At 34.4% G+C, this 18,528-nt stretch overlaps 1 protein-coding gene across 1 annotated transcript; it reads right to left on the reverse strand.

The window, feature by feature from the left end:
* Positions 1 to 16,687: 16,687 nt before the first annotated feature.
* On the reverse strand, positions 16,688 to 17,842 carry LOC115876560. The gene is made up of 3 exons (XM_030892370.1): positions 17,711 to 17,842; positions 17,160 to 17,657; positions 16,688 to 17,089 (listed from the first exon to the last, which is right to left on the reverse strand). Exons 1-3 carry the CDS (start codon positions 17,840 to 17,842, stop codon positions 16,688 to 16,690), a joined length of 1,032 nt encoding a protein of 343 aa, XP_030748230.1.
* Positions 17,843 to 18,528: the final 686 nt, after the last annotated feature.

The raw sequence follows: 18,528 nt of genomic DNA on the forward strand, positions 1-18,528 counted from the left end.
TGGGAATTTTGTTTAAGTGCAAAACTAAAGTATGTACTAGCCTTGTATATGGTACTAGGATGTATTTCGGGAAAATATTTTAACCTCTATAGGGTGGCCCAAATAATTGTGAGTGTATCGGGATGATTTTTTTAATGGAACACCCTGTATATTATTGCATTTTTGGCTTGTTTTCTGATAACTTCACTTAATTCTAAGATATGTTAAAATATGTTTTGATAGTTTCAGAGATAATAATAAATAAATAAAAAAAATATATTTTTCAGACTTTTTAAAAAATAATATTAAAAATACAAGAACTGTCTTGAAATCAAAACTATATTAGGCATTTACTTTAGAAGGTCTCTACTTACTTTGGTATAAATATCGTAATCTTAAATCATACAGGGTGTTCAAAATTCTACTCCAAACTTTCTAAAATATAAAATAATTTTTCTTCGTTTTTTTTAATGGAACACTATGCATATTATTAGCCGACCATACCAATAGGTATGGTAGGTTATTAAAATTGGCAAAAAAAAAGTTTTTTAATTTCACTCAAAATGAGATATTTGGGTCATTAATGACCTAAATACAAAATATTTTCATGGTGTCTGTCTGTTTATTTGGGTCATAAATGACCTAAATCAAAGACATTATAAAGATAGACCGAACATCTTATTCACAAATACTCGTTGGAAGTGTATCAAACATTCCAATGTGTCAAACAAGGACAGAAGAGACAGAGAAGTCTAAAATTTCCGACCCCGGCAACTAGGCGCATTTGGATTGTTCTAATGGACAATGGCGTATCGTTTTTTGGAAGGAATTTAATTAGTAAAGTAAAAGTAAAGTAATTAGTAAAATTTTTACTCCATATTAATATACTACAGTAACACTTTTTCGTCAGATGAGTTTTGTTATAAGGTCTAATATAATAATATAATTAATATCCCATATATACTTATGTTGAAACGTTAGTAGGTAGTTTTCGAAAATCGCTCCAACGTCGATTTTCAATTTAAACTTTTAGTTACTTCTATATAAACTTTCAGTTACTTTTGAATATTTACAGGGTGACTCAAGTTTCTGAAACAGTTCTATATTAGGTTTGTGGTTGGTGACTATTCTTTCAATTTTTTTTTCAGAATTTGGAGGCAATGGTAAAGCACATTTTAGACATTTTTGTAAATATAGGTGGCCGGAACATATTTTCAAACTAAAGTTGTAGATTTGCCATTAAATTTCCATTCCAGAAATACCTAGGGTTGCCACCTGTCCGTTTTTGAAAAGGACAGTCCTTTTTTGGAATAACCTAACTGTTTTTGACTTAAAAAGTCATTTTTAGTTACGTATTTTCCCTGAGAAAATTACCTACAGCAAACAGAAATATTCTTTTCGTCCAAATTTAATTAGAGATGTTATAAAACTTATAAATAAATTTTTCTTGTTTAGAATAGGCAACATTATTTAGAACTTCCCGTTTAATCTCAAATGATAGTTTAGGTTTTAGTTTTACCTTTTTTGATCTTAAAAAGAACTTTTCAAAATTAGTAATTAGTAACGATTTAGTTAGTTCGCAATCGATAGCTTCCTGTGAAGTACTGTGTAATAGTTGTTTAATCTTGTATTATTAATATAGTCTGCGAAATGAATAACTTTGAATTTGACAGTTCCCGCGGGCTTTTTCAGTGTTTATTTTATTAGGTTAGCAACTTGCAGCCATGCTGACGCAATGCCGTCTCTAATAGAACAGCCTCTGAGCGGGATTTATGACGTGACGCTAGTTAGATACTACGGATTAATAAATATGTTGTAGAATACATGGAAAACATAATTATTGTTCGTATTTTTGGTTTGTATTTGAAAAACAAACTTTGATTTTAAAATACAAACCAAAAATACGAGGAATAGTTATGTTTTCCATGTATTCTACAACATATTTATTAATCCATAGTATCTAACTAGCGTGACGTCATAAATCTCGCTCCGAGGCTGTTCTATTAGAGACGGCATTGGTCTGATATTTAGAAATGTCAAAAGCTGATGACATTTTACCTTTGACAATTATGACATTTTGGGTTGATTTTTGGAAGAAGAGGAAAAACTGTCACTTGTTTTATTATTTTCCTTTTCTATTTCACGAAAGTAAAAAGAGTTACCTATCTGATTCGTTCAGGCACTCAATTTAAAGAATATCAGTAACTTTTTTGACAGAGGGATTTTATATTTGCCGTGTTGGTAAGAAATAACGGTCACAATTCAAAGTTATTCATTTTATAGACTATAACTTCCTATACCTAAAATCAATATTTAATGAGAAAACTTTGTTTTTTTTGAAAATATAAGACAAGATTTGTATTATGATGGCTCTGATACGAGGCAATTACCTTTTAGTCTCTCAATAGAAGGCGTTTATCATTAAAAGTATCAAATCTGTGTGCTACAGTATGGGATTTCTGTCGCATAATAATGAATATTACGTTTATTCACAAACCCATTACTTTTAAAGGTAGCTTCATCAGACAATCAAATTTTAGTTAAATGTATTTTGTTTATTTGTTGAGCAAAATTCCTTTAGAATATTGTATATAATGACCAAAATATGACGCAATTTTAAGAAAAAAATGTCACTTTCTGGCTTATAATAAAGTTACAAATGCAACGTTTATATTCAAATTTGTTAGGATCTACAACAGTTAGGTAGTAATTGAGACGAATTATAATTCAATTACCGGCTACTACGTTCTTGTTTTAATAGACCAAATTCAACAAATATAATTAGAAATTATTTTAATTGTAAGGGGCTCCCTTGTGGGACGCCTATGTACAATTACGGCGGAAATTTGTACCTACCTGTGAAAAGACAAGTTCGGGTAATTTGAGCTTATTTTTCCACACACTTGACACTGTCGTACCATATTGAAAATTCGCAGATTCAAAAGTACGTTAAACAAAAACAAAAACTACCGAAAAACACTGAAAAGTTCATTTCGGACTTGATTCCGACTTCAAACACACCGTAAGCTAAACGTAATACGCTATAACGGACCAATGGCCGTCGCGAGGGGTGGTGGGATGGACGGCTTATTTTCATTCGGGAAGGCTAGCAGCATTGGCGAAGTTAGCTCTCCGATTTTGGGGGGGCTTAAGCCCCGGCATCTTTTGATCATAACATTAGGTAAGATTAGGATGAAAACACAGTATTTAATACTAAATGCTTTAGTGGCAATATCGAATAAACATGGACTAAACAGAACTAAGTATAACTGATATATACATTTTAATAATAAACATACAGATATTAAATATGACTAAAAAATAAAATAAGAAACACCCAGACCTTCGCATTAAAATATATACATCACAATATCACAATATATTGTTTTCGCAGAATTATTTCTAGGTTAAATTTTAAACTATCGAGTGACATATTAACACTGACAGACCAGGGACCGACTGTAATCGAGCTTGTATTGCATAGAGCGTCAAACATTTTGGGAGGGCTAATTCTACATTTGGGGGGCTAAGCCCCCCCAAGCCCCCCCATAACTTCGCCACTGGCTAGCAGCGACGTTGCCAATAGTTCTAAACGTTTTTGCACATTAAGCAGTAAACATGTCCTTTAATAGTAACGCATATATCCTCTGGTTAATAACATATTATTACGCATGCTTCTTTAAAAATAAACTAATAATTTAATTAAGAAATTGAGATTTATTGATATCCGGTAAAGGTTTTAAAGTCACCTTTTCTGCAAATCAAACTAAGTAGATAGGCGCAAATTTGAGATGTGGCAATGTCGCCTTCTCTATCTCAGTTGGTTTTTACACTACGTAGTCAACCTCCGATTGTTTGATCGGGTTAAAATGCTCAATGTGATATCTGTTCTTCCTAAATCTAAACATCCTAAATACAAAATATTTTCATGGTGTCTGTCTGTCCGTCTGTAACACGATAACTCAAAAACCGCTGAACCGATTTTCACCAAATTTCGCACAAAAATACTGTGGCACCCCAGAATCTGACCATTAGTTTTTGGTGGGGCTGTGGGGTTGGTAAGGGTGTAGGGAGGGGGTTAAAAAATCGTAACTCCAAAATTACAGTAGCTAGCGAAACGCGGTTTTGAAATTAAGATTAGGAATAATATTTGCAACAAAATTTGTAATAACATCAAAATCAGTCAAAGTCGCAGTTTTCGAGATATTAACATATTTTAGTATGGGCGGCTATACGTGCCTCCCGGCGCCAATTTTTTTTTAATAGATGGAGAATTAAAAAATGAACATTTTTTGTATTTAGAGTATATCAAAAATTTTAATGGTTTCGCAGATATTTGCGGTTTTATATTTCATATGGCAATTTCCACAGTAAACTTTAATCAAAGCCACCCAATGATTTTTCTCTCGTATTTTACCTTATTTTACCGTTGAAAGGGCCATAATATGAAATAATACTGCGTGCATCTGCGAAACCATTAAAAATTTTGATATACTCTAAATACAAAAATGTTCATTTTTTAATTCTCCATCTGTTTAAAAAATAATATACAGGGTGTTCCATTTAAAAAAACGAAGAAATATTATTTTATATTTTAGAAAGTTTGGCGTAGAATTTTGAACACCCTGTATGATTTAAGATTACGATATGTATACCAAAGTAAGTAGAGACCATCTAAAGTAAATGCCTAATATAGCTTTGATTTCAGGATAGTTCTTGTATTTTTAATATTAAAATTTATTAATTTTAATTTTAAAAAAGCTGAAAAAAATATTTTTTTTATTTATTTATTATTATCTCTGAAACTATCAAAACATATTTAAAAATATTTTAGGATTATGTAAAGTGATCTAATAGGAAGTCAAAAATGCAATAATATACAGGGTATTCCATTTAAAAAATATCTTCCCGATCCACTTACACTTTTTTGAGCCACCCTGTAGAGGTTAAAATATTTTCCTGAAATACATCTTAGTACATACTTTAGATTTGCACTTTTATGCACAATCAAAATTTCCAAGTTTTTTATTCCAGGAGCTATAGATGCCCGACGCACTATTGCCGGACCCTGTACATGAAAGTTTTTAAAATAGTTTTTTTTTCACACAAATTTTCCTACAAACGTAAAAACCGTCAACACTGTATGCCGCTATTGATTTTGCCTCTCTGTCTGTCAACGTGTCATTTACACTACTCTCAGTCTTACACGTTAAAATCCAGACCACACTTCTAAAATGACCAAATTGGTATATGAAAGTTTGTAAAATAGTTTTTTTTTCTACACAAATTTTCGTACAAACGTAAAAACCGTCAACATTGTACGCCGCTTTTGATTTTGTATCTCTGTCTGTCAACCGGTCTTTTATATTATTCTCTGTCTTACACGTTAAATCTAGGCCACACTTCTAAAATGACCAAATAGGTTAGGTTACGTTGTTAGGGTCGGCATTTCTGGTCTTGGGTGCCGGTTTTCATGTGTACGAAGAGTACGGCCAACACGCTTAGTAAAATAAGATGTACTGAATAAAGACAGAAGGCGAGTATTTTTCCAAGCGCATGGAATCTAGCGTCAGATTAAGTAGTTATGTAATAAATACTATTACGTATTTTTGCTTACTCCGACTTACTAGATTGCCATAACGACTCACTCCTATACATGTAAACGCCGACCCAAAGGTTCGCTTGCTAGCGGGGTATATCTACCTATGTATGTAATATTTTTGATTTAAAACAGCTTCCCGAGAATTATCACTCTGTTACCTATGTACCTAATAACAAGTAATTTTAACAGGTAATTTCTTAATTAAGGTTTTTAGGCTTAAAATACGCTGCGGTTTTTTAGAGCCGAACGCTTTGGAGGAACACACACTGATTTGTAAGTACATACACGTTTTTTAGTGGCGTAGCTCGCCGTTAAATTACGGCCGCACTTTAGTGCTACCGCTTTGTAGGAAACCAAGGCTTTATTGTGATACTGCTACTCGTACTGCTACAAATTCAGTAAATTATTTTCCTGATTAATTATTATATTATAATATAATAATTAATTATTAGTTATTTTTCTGGGCTATTATATGTACTTGATGTGTGCTATGCGTCGATACTAGTTTTGTACCTTTTGTTAACATTTTAATACGTTTTTTTCGTAATTAATTAGTATGATACCACCGTATACACCATGGGCGTAGTCAAAACATTTTGTCAGAGCCATGTTAAAAACATTGTTTAATTAATTTACATTTTATTATTACCTTCTGTTACCTTTGTATTTTGTATACCTTATGTGCAACAATTAATTTTAGTGTGTGAAAGTGTCATTGAGACAGTCTGTTTTTGAGAGCTGTAAGAAAACGATCGTTCCGTACTTTTATAGTTAAATACTATATCAAATTCGGCTCTTTTCACTTAACTAGTTCTTTTTTGATAAGTAAAAGTTAGTGTTTTATAAAATCGCGACTTTTATTTACTACGAACCGTGTACTCGGTATAAGACGGGTAGTTTTATATCGTTGCACCTGAACACATTTATCAAAAAATATAAATATCTCTTCAAACAGCTAAGTTAAGAAAAATATGTGCCACGGCACTGTTTGGTGGCATGGTAACAATTTGCTCTCAGGGTGCATCCATACCACGGCATATAAATCAACCGGCGCGGCAGGCCGACTCGCTTTGGCGAGAACGCTACGCGCATATCCTTGAGCACGCCGCCATTTTGGGTGCCAGCAACAGAAATTAACCAGTGTCGTAGTCAGTCGTAGTTTTTGTCATCGACAACAGACAGTTACGGCAGCTTTGAGTCAATAGCGTGCGGCTTAATTTATTTCGTTCTTTTCTTGTGTGATATATTTTGTTTTTTAGTATTATTTTTGTTTATTGTGTGATATATTTGAGAGGAATAGCACCAAACCTGATGTATACATTTAGTGCCCCTTCAACAGTGGCACTAAACACTTGTGTAGCATATTTTATATTCATTTTTTCAAAATTCGGAAAAGTATTAGCCTTGTTTATATATTCTTAAAGTTGATCAACCTCTCGACAAAGTGTGCTGCCTCTGGTGAATAAATCGTGAAGCTTTAAAGGAATGAAGCATGTGATTAGGGGCGGAGTCAAAAATATCGATTATTTGCGGTATTTCCCTCAGAGTAATGTAATAATATAGCTCGGATTTTTGCGAAATATAATAGGGCTCAACTGATTAAGAAATTTAAACAAAACTATTATTTCATTGTTGATTTTCGATTATTTTTGCTGTTATTTTAAGGATACTAAACCGTATTAACAAAGAAATTATTATTTCAATATGTTGGTACATTAATGCTAATTACTGGTATTTATTAATATTTAAAAAAAGTTACATACACTTACTTTATTTCGATTTGACATAGGGCTATAAAATTTTATTTCATTCTTAGATCATTTTATTCTAAATTGAGGTTTTACGAATTTACGATAATTTTTTTTTAAAAACAAAACTTTTATACATTTTTGATTAATTTTATTCTTAATTAAAAATAAAACTTGACACTTGCTTCAATAATATTATTTGACATTTAAATAAATATTATGTACTTAATACACCATTTAAATCTTTATTACACGAAATAAATATTTCTTAGCATAAAACATGATCAGAGTCAAATTTGTTTTAACTTTGTACCATATGAAAAAACAACGGCGTCCAGTTGGCTGGGAAATGACGATCGACGACATTTCCCATATAAATTTACATATAAAATGACAGCGATCTTCATTTCATAGCCATCACTGACGCCGTTTATTTTCGATCAAGAATTATAGAAACTGAAAATATCATTATGTTTTAACTCACAAAGCCCGTTAAACTATAAAACTTTCTAGTATATTGTTTTATTAGGAGTAAAAATGACACTTTTCGTGGCGAGACTGTACGTTTGACATACAGCGAAGCACAAAAAGTCATTTTACTCCGAATATAAGCATGCTATTTTTTCAAACGCCATAAATAATTTTTTAAACAATTTCAAACGTTCCAAATAATATAAAAAGATTTAAAACTCATACCTTGTAAGTAATTATCATGATACAAAGAAAACAAGGTATGATATTGCGCAGGATGGTCACCACGTCACAGGTGATAAACGGCACTATTGGTCGGCAAGCTCCACGCGCCAATTTCAAATTTTCAAACAGATGATACATAATAAATGTGTATAATGTGTCATAACTTTTCAAATGTCAATCTCGATGATTTTACATAACTTTAGGGATTATGTCCGAATTCTTCCCTATTTTAAGTCTTTTTTTATTAGTGGCAATTGAACAATAAGGATATTTTTTTGTATGGCATATGACGTCACAGGCGATATGCGCAAACTGAACTAAATTGGAGTCGCTATCGATCATACCTTGTTTTCAAGTTTTCTTTGTATCATGAGTAATTATATATCGAGAAACTATGGTTACGGCTCGTTGAATTTGAGACTTATGTCATTTTAATAATATATTTTCATACTTTTATGCTTCGGCGTAAAAGTGCTTTACTTTTATGCCTAGGCGTTAAAATGACTTTTATATTGTCAATCACGTAGCAAAAATTAATACTTTTGTGACATTTGAAAAGAAATAATATTTTGAAAGTAACTGGTATATTTTTCTGCCACAACAAAGTTATTATACAGTGATAAATGATAAGATCATATTGAAACACGGCTACTGGGTAAAAAAAATTGGCTAAATTTTATCAATAATACTCCAGTTCAAAAGTTATTTTCCAAAATAATTAATATTTTTTAATAATTGATTGCAATTAATATTATTTGACTAGTTTAATTTGATTAATAAGACTAGATTAATTTAATTTAAAATAAATTTGATCAGTTTTTTTTCGTATATTCAACTACCAGAAAACCAAAATTATATGATAACGCACTTTTAAACGAAGTTGAAGGAAGATTATAATGTATCTATCACACTATTTAAAAGCACTACTACAATTATTAGAAGAAAAACAAAAAGAAAAAAATACCCAAATACCTTCACCTTCTACTCAACTACAAAATAAATGAATATAATCGTGTCGAACAAGTGTAAGAACAAGAACACTACACAAACTACTTCTTATATTCTACACTAAACAAATTATCAAACTTATTAATTAATCAAATATAAAGAAAAATTAAGCAAATTACCCCTTCACCTACTATTTAACTTTAAAATAAAATATAAAACACTACTAAATTACTTCTGGTAGTCTACACTAAACATTATAATCAAACTTAATAAATTAATCTAATTTTACATTACAACTACAAAGAAACAAGAAAATGTTTTAAACCTACAAGAAACAAAACTTCGACACGTGCGACCAGTGTAATAGATCAAAGAATATAAAATACTTTAAAATGTGCATTCAGAAAGAAAAAATATCTCGAAAATTATCTAAACAAACATTTTTTTTCTTATCAGTGAAAAACATCGACCTCGTCGGCCTTGCGGAATTTGTCGGGTATTCACAATGGTCGAATTGTATAATTACCAGCTTTTATAGCATATCTAATAGGCAAAAAATATCTGCTCGATTAGTAACCAATTGGCACAGTCCGAAAATTATCGATTTTTATTTTCTCTGTTTTTATTGGCCGCTTCTAAATTCAGAGTCACAAAAAATATTTTTCTGTAGTAAAAGACTGTGAACATATAAACGTCTTAGGTTGAGATACTTTAAAAATTCATATACAAGGGTATTAGACTGTTAATTTAGTTCCTGCCTTTATTACGTAGTTTTTGTCATGATTATAAAATAGTATAATGTATTTCCAAGCTATTCTTTGGTCTTTTAGAACAAATATATATTTAATTAACATACTCTTCAAAGCTTTTATCAGGTGCGAAATATCGAATATAAAAACTTGCTGGTTTTTAACAAAAAAGTTTGGAGTAATATTCAAAATATTTTTTAAATGAACATTATTAGGCATGCAGTGTGATAAAAAAAATAAGCTAGGGATTGCTTCCAATTGGTAAAGATACCTCTTACCATAACAACATTAGACACCCGAGCTGGTTTAAACTATAGTTTAAACCTCTGTTCCCCCCTCGTAAGACGTACGTTCGCCTCTTCCCGCGCTTTAGCTGACAGTTGTGACGTCATTGTAGTCCTTGTCATGATAGTGTGTATTATTGGTTGCCTATGGTATACTTATAAAACTGACAGTTGAGAAATTTTGAGTTAATTATTTTGTTGATTTTAAATGTGAAAAAGGTGTTTTTAAAGTTTTTAGAGCTATAGAGTGTATAAATACTTTCATTTTGTGTTGTGGATTTTGACTAAGCGCTTACAATATTGTTATTAATTATTTTAAAGCAAAATATGGAAGTACTCTAAAAAGAATGCTGACAAACGGTGATGCTGGGAATTGCTGTTCTTAAAAATGTATTATCCGAGTATTTAATACGATTTATACAGTTAATTTTCTATACTGCATACATATATAAGGTGTTTAAATAAATAAACTAAATAATAAATGTTTTGCATACGGCAACCAATAATATACACACTATCACCCAAGTAGCATTTTCACGACTTGCGACCACATGTTTACTAAACACAACGTTGGATTAGTTACAAAAAATAGTTAGCTCCCTACCTTGGGTATTAAAATAAATTTAAACGTTTTTATAACGTTGTGCCGACGTTGGACTAGTACTACAGCAAATTAGAAGCTTCTGCGACGTCGAATAAACGTTGTCTTGTAACCTTTTTTGCTTAAGTGATCTTTAGGTGATTCGGACAACGTAGTTACAACGTTGGACAATATAGAGTTTTCCGACGTCAGTTTCAGGACCTATTCCAACGTTATGCAAACGTCGTCTGTTTTACTAATTCCAACGTTGTTTAGATTTCCTTATTCTTACGTTGGTAGGACGTCGAGTCACTACCTTTTTGCAACTGTATTGAACCATAACCTTAAATCTTAAATTTTCACTTCATTGTTCTGTTCGGTCAGACAGTTCAGTGCTGTTTTTGTTTTTATAAAAAAAAAATAATTAAAATGGGACATAAGAAAGGTACATATAAAACTAAATTTAAATAAACATCGACATATATTACCGATAGTTTATCCACTCCCTCGTTTATTTATATTATAGAGGGCGGCACAAGCTAGACTCTAGGATGACTAAATTAGGCAATCTTGCGACTAGTATACTACCTGTTAAGGCCGAACTGCGACTTTATTAGTCCAGTATGCGACTACTCGAACTACTCCATCTTAATCTCCAAAACAACAAAGTGAAAGCCGCCATGTTGTTAAATAAGAAAATGTTTCGTTCCTAAAATAGCAATTCCTGCTTTTTGAATACATTAACTTGAAATATTTGACCCTAAAAACACGCGGAAACAAATTTTTCGACTGCGAATAAATTATTCTCATTTTACTAAAAAAAATTCAAGAAAATTTTTAAAACTTCTTTAATTTTAAGGCCCATTAGTATTTTTCAAAGTAGAAACAATACATTTATCAATAAAGTTGTTTGCGTTTAACTTTTTTGCCTTGGATAACGAGTTACAGAGTCGGTTAAAGTGTTTCAATAATTATGATCTTCAAACATCCTCCACACTTAAATACTGTTTTGTTTTCCTTCACTGCCATCTGACATATGTCTCTAACTAAATCATAAAAATAATATTTTTACTATAATATTAGCCATATTTTACTATAATAATTTACGCCATATTAGTTTTGTATTTCTGTGAATTAGGATTTTAAACAACGTTGCAGTTTGTACTAAATTAGGCTGCTAGCCAACGTCGGTATTCAACGTCGTTTCGACCCAAAAATTATTCTCCAAACTAGTGCAGACTAGGGTTGGCACGAGGTTGTGCCGACGTTGCGCCCCGACGTTTGGTCGCGTGACACAACGTTGTCCCGACATCCAAATGCTGCTTGGGAATGACAAGGGCTACAATGACGTCACAACACAAGGAGTTTTCGCATGCACCTTGCAGACACTTATTAGGTTACATTTTTGGCCCGGAAAGGTATATCGCCAAACATTTATATTTAAATTCATCAGTTACTCTTCTGCCTTTAGCTGATTTGTTAATTTGTGCAATTTGAATATTAACAAAATTTGTTACGTCCATTGATAGACATAATTTGTACGTAGTACGTAGCCTCTTTATATTGTTCAATAGATATTTTATTTGGTATTTCTTTAATTCTTGTTTGTAACTCCTGGCATGTTTTTTAATTTTAAACATATGTGTGTCTCTACAGTTAAACGTTTAATTTATTTTTTCATTTTTACTTTTCGAGGAGTATGCGCGGTTAACGATTCATTTGTTTAGACAGTTGTCAGATTAGGTTAGGTTGCTGGGGCTTGCAACCATATTTAATCCCTCACTCGGAGGCCTTGCCCTAAAGTTTTAAAGCGTCGGTATTTTAGTGCCGGACAGTGGCACAGCAGGTGCTCTATGGTTTCTTCTTCCTCTCCGCATTCTCTGCAGTAGTCGTCGTCGGAAACTTTCCATCTCACGAGGTTTACCCCCGTGAGACAGTTTCCAGTGACGACATCTACAATTATGCGTACTAGGTTCTTTTTGTGCTCTATACCGAATTCAAATTCGAAATGCACCAGTATACACAAATGCACAGTGCGTGATCAGCACGTGCCAGCGGCGAAATCTACCCTGATTGGCCGGCCAGCCATGAAATAGTTGAGGTAGGCGGTTGAGATTTTTTACAGGGTCGGCTTGCATAGCGCGTATAAGGAATACTCTTTGATAGGCCACCGCGTGCGGAATATTGAGATTATATTGCTTGTCCGAATTTATTATTTTAGAGGACTATTTATTTTTTTATTATATTATTATTTAAAATCGTTTTTTGTTGCCTTTCGCGGTCTGTTATTTATTTGTTCTTGTTTATTATTATATTTTTTCTATTATTTCAATATTTGTTTATCGCTTCGTACAAGTTACAATTAGAGAAAATAATATTTATGTTTAAATAAAATATTTGTACATATAAGTACATACGTATTACAAAAACTCAAAAGTTAGATATTTTATATTATTTATTTATTTATTATTATATTTATATTTTTGTAAATGTTAATAAAATTATAAATTTTATAAATCTAATGTTAATAAAATGTTTGAAAATAATTAAAAAAGTTTTTATTTGAATAGTTTTAATACATCCGGCTTTTTAAAAAAAAATGTCGTTAGACTTTAAAACGGATAATACAGCAAGTTAAAAGTGTTTTTTTTAGTAAACTAAAATGTATTAAATTATGTTATAATTTAACTGGTCTAAATGTAAAAAATGTTTACATCATTGCATTTTTTGCAAATAGTATTATAATACAAATACCTATTTAAACCGATATTCAGATATTGCTGTCAATAATGGAAATAAAAAAATCAGTAGTACCAAATAAAAAGATAATTATTTTAAAGAACAAATTAATCCCTTTTAAAAAACACTAAATTTGTTAAAATCGGTCGTGCAAAAGAGTAATGTAATATTTTAATATGCCCGCCCCCTACCCCTACCCATCACTTTATTTCACTAGTTTTATGTAGTTTGATAACAATTAAATAATATAAATTTCCATCATAAATCATAAACAATAAAAAAAATCATAAAAATATACATAATAATTTTATAATTTGAAATACCCGATCTTAGTGCGGCCCTGGTTATATTACTACAGCGTTCCTGTTCACGTGCTTGCCTCATGTCTCTGTTTACGTTTGGTGCAGCTCGGGGTTGAATATACTTTAGTAGTTGTTTTGTCTTTTTGCTATCTACCACTGCCATAGTCTTCGAGCTGTAGCCAGAGTTGTTAAATTACACGTAGTAATTAATAAACTACATTTACTACATGTCACAAGTAGTTTTTTAAATGTCGAGTAGTAAATGTGTAGTTTATGTAACTAATGTAGTTTTTTTAAATAACAGTGAAAACATAACCTAAAAATTTTGTTTGTTGATCAATTTAAAGAAATAAAAAATCTATATTTTATGAATTTGTTCCTTATTATGTGATATTTTTGATACTTAGTAGTTAAAAATGCTTGGAAGACGTCGATGTCTCCATACCTTGCTCCATACCTTCCGGGAGAGGGGAATTATGAAGTTGTGCCTTTAGATGTAAAAAATCATATATTCTCCTGAAAAATCTCTATGGAGAATTTCTCCATAAGAATTTATAGTTTATTTTGTGTTCAATGTAGAAAATACACTTTTGTTGTAAAGAAAATTGTCTTTTTTTCTGATGTTGTTTAACTTATACAAATATAATATAACTTCATACTTCCATGATAAGAATTTGGCTTGATGTTTGTTTAAAGTCTAAATTGTTTATGTTTTACTATATTTTTGTAGGTAGTTTTTAACGTAGTTTTTGTGTAGTTTTTGAAGGTAGTTTTTAAAATTTTAAACGTAGTTAATACAAAAAACTACGCGTAGTTTTTGGCGTAGTTTTTTGCTTCATAAACTACTTAACAACCCTGGCTGTAGCGTAGTCCTCACGGTGTTGCCATGTCTCTTGCCACTTGGCTTTGATGGCAGTTCCTATAGCTTCCTTTAGTGTGTTGATCGTCACAAGTGGTGAGTCATCTGTCACGGCCTCTCCCCTGGCCCCGTCTTTGGCAAGTCTGTCTGCTTCCTGATTGCCCACCACATTGCTGTGGCCTGGCACCCAGCACAGAGTAGCCCCGCCCCAACGCAGCCAAGATAGTGCTTCTCGGCATTCCATCACAGTTTTCGATCTCACTGATTGCAAGGTGATACTTCTTAAAGCGGCCAAACTGTCAGAGTATATCACTATATCCCCTATTGGTCTATCAACAATTTTCTCTCGTATACAACTAGCCACTTCCTTTATGGCGTAAACCTCTGCTTGTAGAACATTACAGCCATCCGATAGCCTCAAAGATCGTCGGATGTCTAGTTCCTCTGAGAAGATGCCTATATTTGTGCCCCCTGAATTTGCGGAAGCATCTGTGTAGACTGCTATCTCTTGAGTGTTCATTACTCGGTTGCTCTTCCATTCTTCTCTTGTCGGGATGCGAATCCTTATCTTTTCCCCAAAATCATGTTTGGTGAGCATATAGTCCGTTTTCTGGTCTAGCAGATGTGGACTCATGTTCACCATGATTTTCCCTATCACTGGCAATATCCTCGAGTGACCGTAGTTGGTCTGTTTCCACAGATTGGATTTCCTTAATCTTAGGGCACCCTTAGCGGCCAGATCCTTCACGAGCCAGTCGATTGATTGCAAGTCCAGAACTGCTTCTAGCGCAGCTTGCGCTGTGTTGTTCCCTGCTCCAGTTGTACCTAGAGCTGCTAATTGCTGTACTTTTGTGAGGCTGTGGTTTTTCTATTAGTCTCTTTAAGCACCGCTTCCCACCATACTAGTGCTCCATAAGCGATGATTGGTCTAACTATACCAGTGTACATCCAGTGTATAATGTACGGTTGCAGACCCCATCTGTTTCCAAATAGTTTTTTCATGCATAGAATGCATTTATTCCCTTTATCATCCTTTTCTCCGTGTTCCTTTTCTAGGAAAGCTTCGAGTCCAGAACGATTCCTAAATATTTTGTCTCCTTAGCAAGCCCAAGTGTCTTCCCTTCCACTTAGCCAGCACGGTAGCGTGAACTTGGGTATCTTGTATTTTCTTGTAAACAGAATGAGTTCGGTTTTGTCTGGGTTGATGCCCAAACCATTCCTTTTTGCTCATTCCGATAGCTTCTTCAGAGCAGATTCCATGATGTCACTGAGCGTCTGCAAGTCTTTGCCAACGATCAATATTACCACGTCGTCTGCATATGCCTTTATCCTAATTCCCTTATCCTAATTCCCTTCATTGTCAGAGAGGTCAGGATCGGGTTCATTACAATCAGCCACAGCAGAGGTGATAATACACACTCTTGTGTGTGTGTTGCACACTTTTTGGCTGAGCTGTTTCCCATCTCCGATGTGATAGTCCTGTTCTCTATCATTTCTAACACCCAGTTGATGGTTAATTGCTCTACCTTTAGTTCCTCCATGGCTTTTTTGATCGCCTCTGTCTTTACATTATTGAAAGCACCCTCTATGTCTAAGAAAGCCACTAATGTGTATTCCTTATCCATGAGGCACTTTTCCTTCAAGCACTTTCCTTTGTACCTACTACCGAATGCAGAGCACTTTCGACTGACTTACCTTTAAGGTATGCGTGTTTCGCAGCACATTGCTTCTCAATATCTGTAGTCTCCTTAATATGTAGATCTATCAGCCTCCCTAGTGTTTTCAGTAAAAACGATGATAGGCTAATAGGTCTGAAGTCCTTAGGTAAAGGATGGCTTGGTTTACCCGCCTTGGGTATGAAGACCACTTTTACCTCTCTCCACTTCTTTGGAATATGCCCCAAATATAAGCATTCCCGGAATCCTGGTTAGTAGGGTATGGATGCTCCTTGGAGCTTTCTGCAGCGTGATTGGTGTTATTTCGTCCACTCCTGCCGACTTGTATGGGCTAAATGAACGAATTGCCCATGCTACCCTCTCCTCTGTGATGGTCCTGCTGATCTTCTTCCTCTTCTCTGCTTCGTCCCCTGATCCATTGTCATCTCTCGACTCTTGCCGATCGATTTCGTTTGGTTCAGGGTCCTTGCAGCCTGGGAAGTGGGTCTCCATTAGAAGATTGAGGGTCTCGGCGTTGGATTCAGTCTACGAATTGTCTGGTCTCCTGATGTTGCTTGGTACCATCGGTTCTTTGGACAATACCTGCCTCAGTCTGGCTGCTTCGTTGGTGTCCGTGATGGACTCACTGAATTCCTTTACCGATACCCATTTAGCCTCTCTTATTTTCTTTTTATATTCGTTGAAACACTTTCTATAAACGTCCCAACTTTCTTCCGTTTTCTTCTTTTGTGCTTTATTGTATAGCTTCTTTATTCCTGTCCTAGTCTGCCGTAACTCTGCGTTCCACCACGGTTTGATGTTTTTACGGGGTCGGCTAACAGGGCATGAATTTTTAAAAGCTCTAACAAGCACTTCTCCTAATTTCTCAACCGTACTGTCTATATAGTCGCGATTCGGTTTCTCCGGATATGGGTTAGTTCCCCTTCGCTAGAATACCTATTCACGAGTTTCTCATATTTACTCCAGTCCGTCTTTCGACGTTTTTTATAGGGTTAACAAGCGGGACTTCTATTCTAAAGAGTATTCTCCTATGGTCGGAGAAGGATCTCTCCAGATCAACCCTCCAATCCTCGACTATCAAACGCCGTCCCTCCGTGGTCAAGGTTAGATCTAAAACTTCCTGCCTAATTTTATTTGCAAACGTTGGCAAGTTGTCTCTGTTGCATATAGTAAGGTTATTAGAAAGTATAAAATCCATTATCGATTCACCTCTTTCTTTGATATCCTTGCTTCCCCATTGGATGTGATGGCCGTTGGAGTCACATCCTATCACCAGCTGTTGGCTCATTCTTCTGGCTTCTCGAACCAGATTTCGGACCGCTTCCGGCGGGGGATTCTCTTCGTCATATGGCATGTATGCTGAGACCAGTAGAAGTTTGAACCCCTTTTGGTCCTCGCACGTGGCTACGCTCACATCGTTTGTGCTGTAATGGGATAGCAAGGTAAGCTTTAGTGCTCTTCTTGTTACTATACACGCTCTCATTTTAATTGTAATCTATGGGTGAAGTAGAAAGTATTCTTTTGACCTCCCTGGATTTTGTCTCTTGCGATCCATGATTCCTGGACTAAGGCCACGTCCACCTTCTTTTCACTCATGAACAGCATCAAATCCTCCGTCGCGGCTTCACAGTGGTTCAGATTAATCTGAATCACCCGATGCCCTGGTTGACTTGGTGCCATTCTTGCCTAACGACAAGAATGGCACGAAGCCTCGCCTTTAGAGTCCCGAGACCAAATTTGATGCTTCCTTCCGATTTCCTCAAGCGATCTAGTGATACCTCGTCAATGGCGATCACTTTCACCATCATTTTTTTCATTTTTTTTCATCCTTTCTTTTCCGTTTGGATTGGTGACTGACGAGACTACTCTCCAGTCCTGTGTCCATAGGCTCTTATTTTGTCTCGCCAAGATCTTCATCGTTGTCTCATCCTTTTCCGGGACTGGAGGAGGGATCCATAAGGGGAGGGATCCATAATCTCGAATTTGGAGATTTTTCTCTTGTTGAGCTTGATGAGGTTTCTTTCCCGTTCGGTTAAGTCTTCCTCCTTCTTCAAACTCATCTTTTTCAAGAAAGTCTGAGCGTTCCGGTAGACTTTTTTTGCCTTTTGGAACGCCGTTAGACTTTTTCTCTTGATGCTTTTCCCTTGGCCTGTGTCGGCTTCCGGATTGAGCAGCCCCTTTTCGGAGTCGGAGTCTATGGAGAGGTCATCATCGGTTGTCCCTCCGATCTCCATATTTTCCAGTCGAGAGGAGATACTCCCGGCGCCTTTGCTGCCTTGGGTAATATTCTCTGTGCACTTGTGGCTTGGGAAGATCCAGCAGCCAAGTGTACCACTGCTGGATCACTATCGACGTGTGAAAATGAG

This window comes from Sitophilus oryzae, unplaced genomic scaffold (assembly GCF_002938485.1).
Source record: "Sitophilus oryzae breed Bouriz unplaced genomic scaffold, Soryzae_2.0 scaffold_1436_pilon_pilon, whole genome shotgun sequence".
NCBI lineage: Eukaryota > Metazoa > Arthropoda > Insecta > Coleoptera > Curculionidae > Sitophilus > Sitophilus oryzae.

What these genes read in the sequence shown, in the direction of transcription:
- LOC115876560 (XM_030892370.1), bottom strand. Translation starts at nt 17,842, where the DNA reads ATGGCACCAAGTCAACCAGGGCATCGGGTGATTCAGATTAATCTGAAC. An exon ending in TAGTCCAGGAATCATGGATC is followed by an intron (nt 17,658 to 17,710) that starts GCAAGAGACAAA and finishes CTTCACCCATAG; the next exon opens with ATTACAATTAAAATGAGAGC. An exon ending in TTAGAATAGAAGTCCCGCTT is followed by an intron (nt 17,090 to 17,159) that starts GTTAACCCTATA and finishes TAGGTATTCTAG; the next exon opens with CGAAGGGGAACTAACCCATA.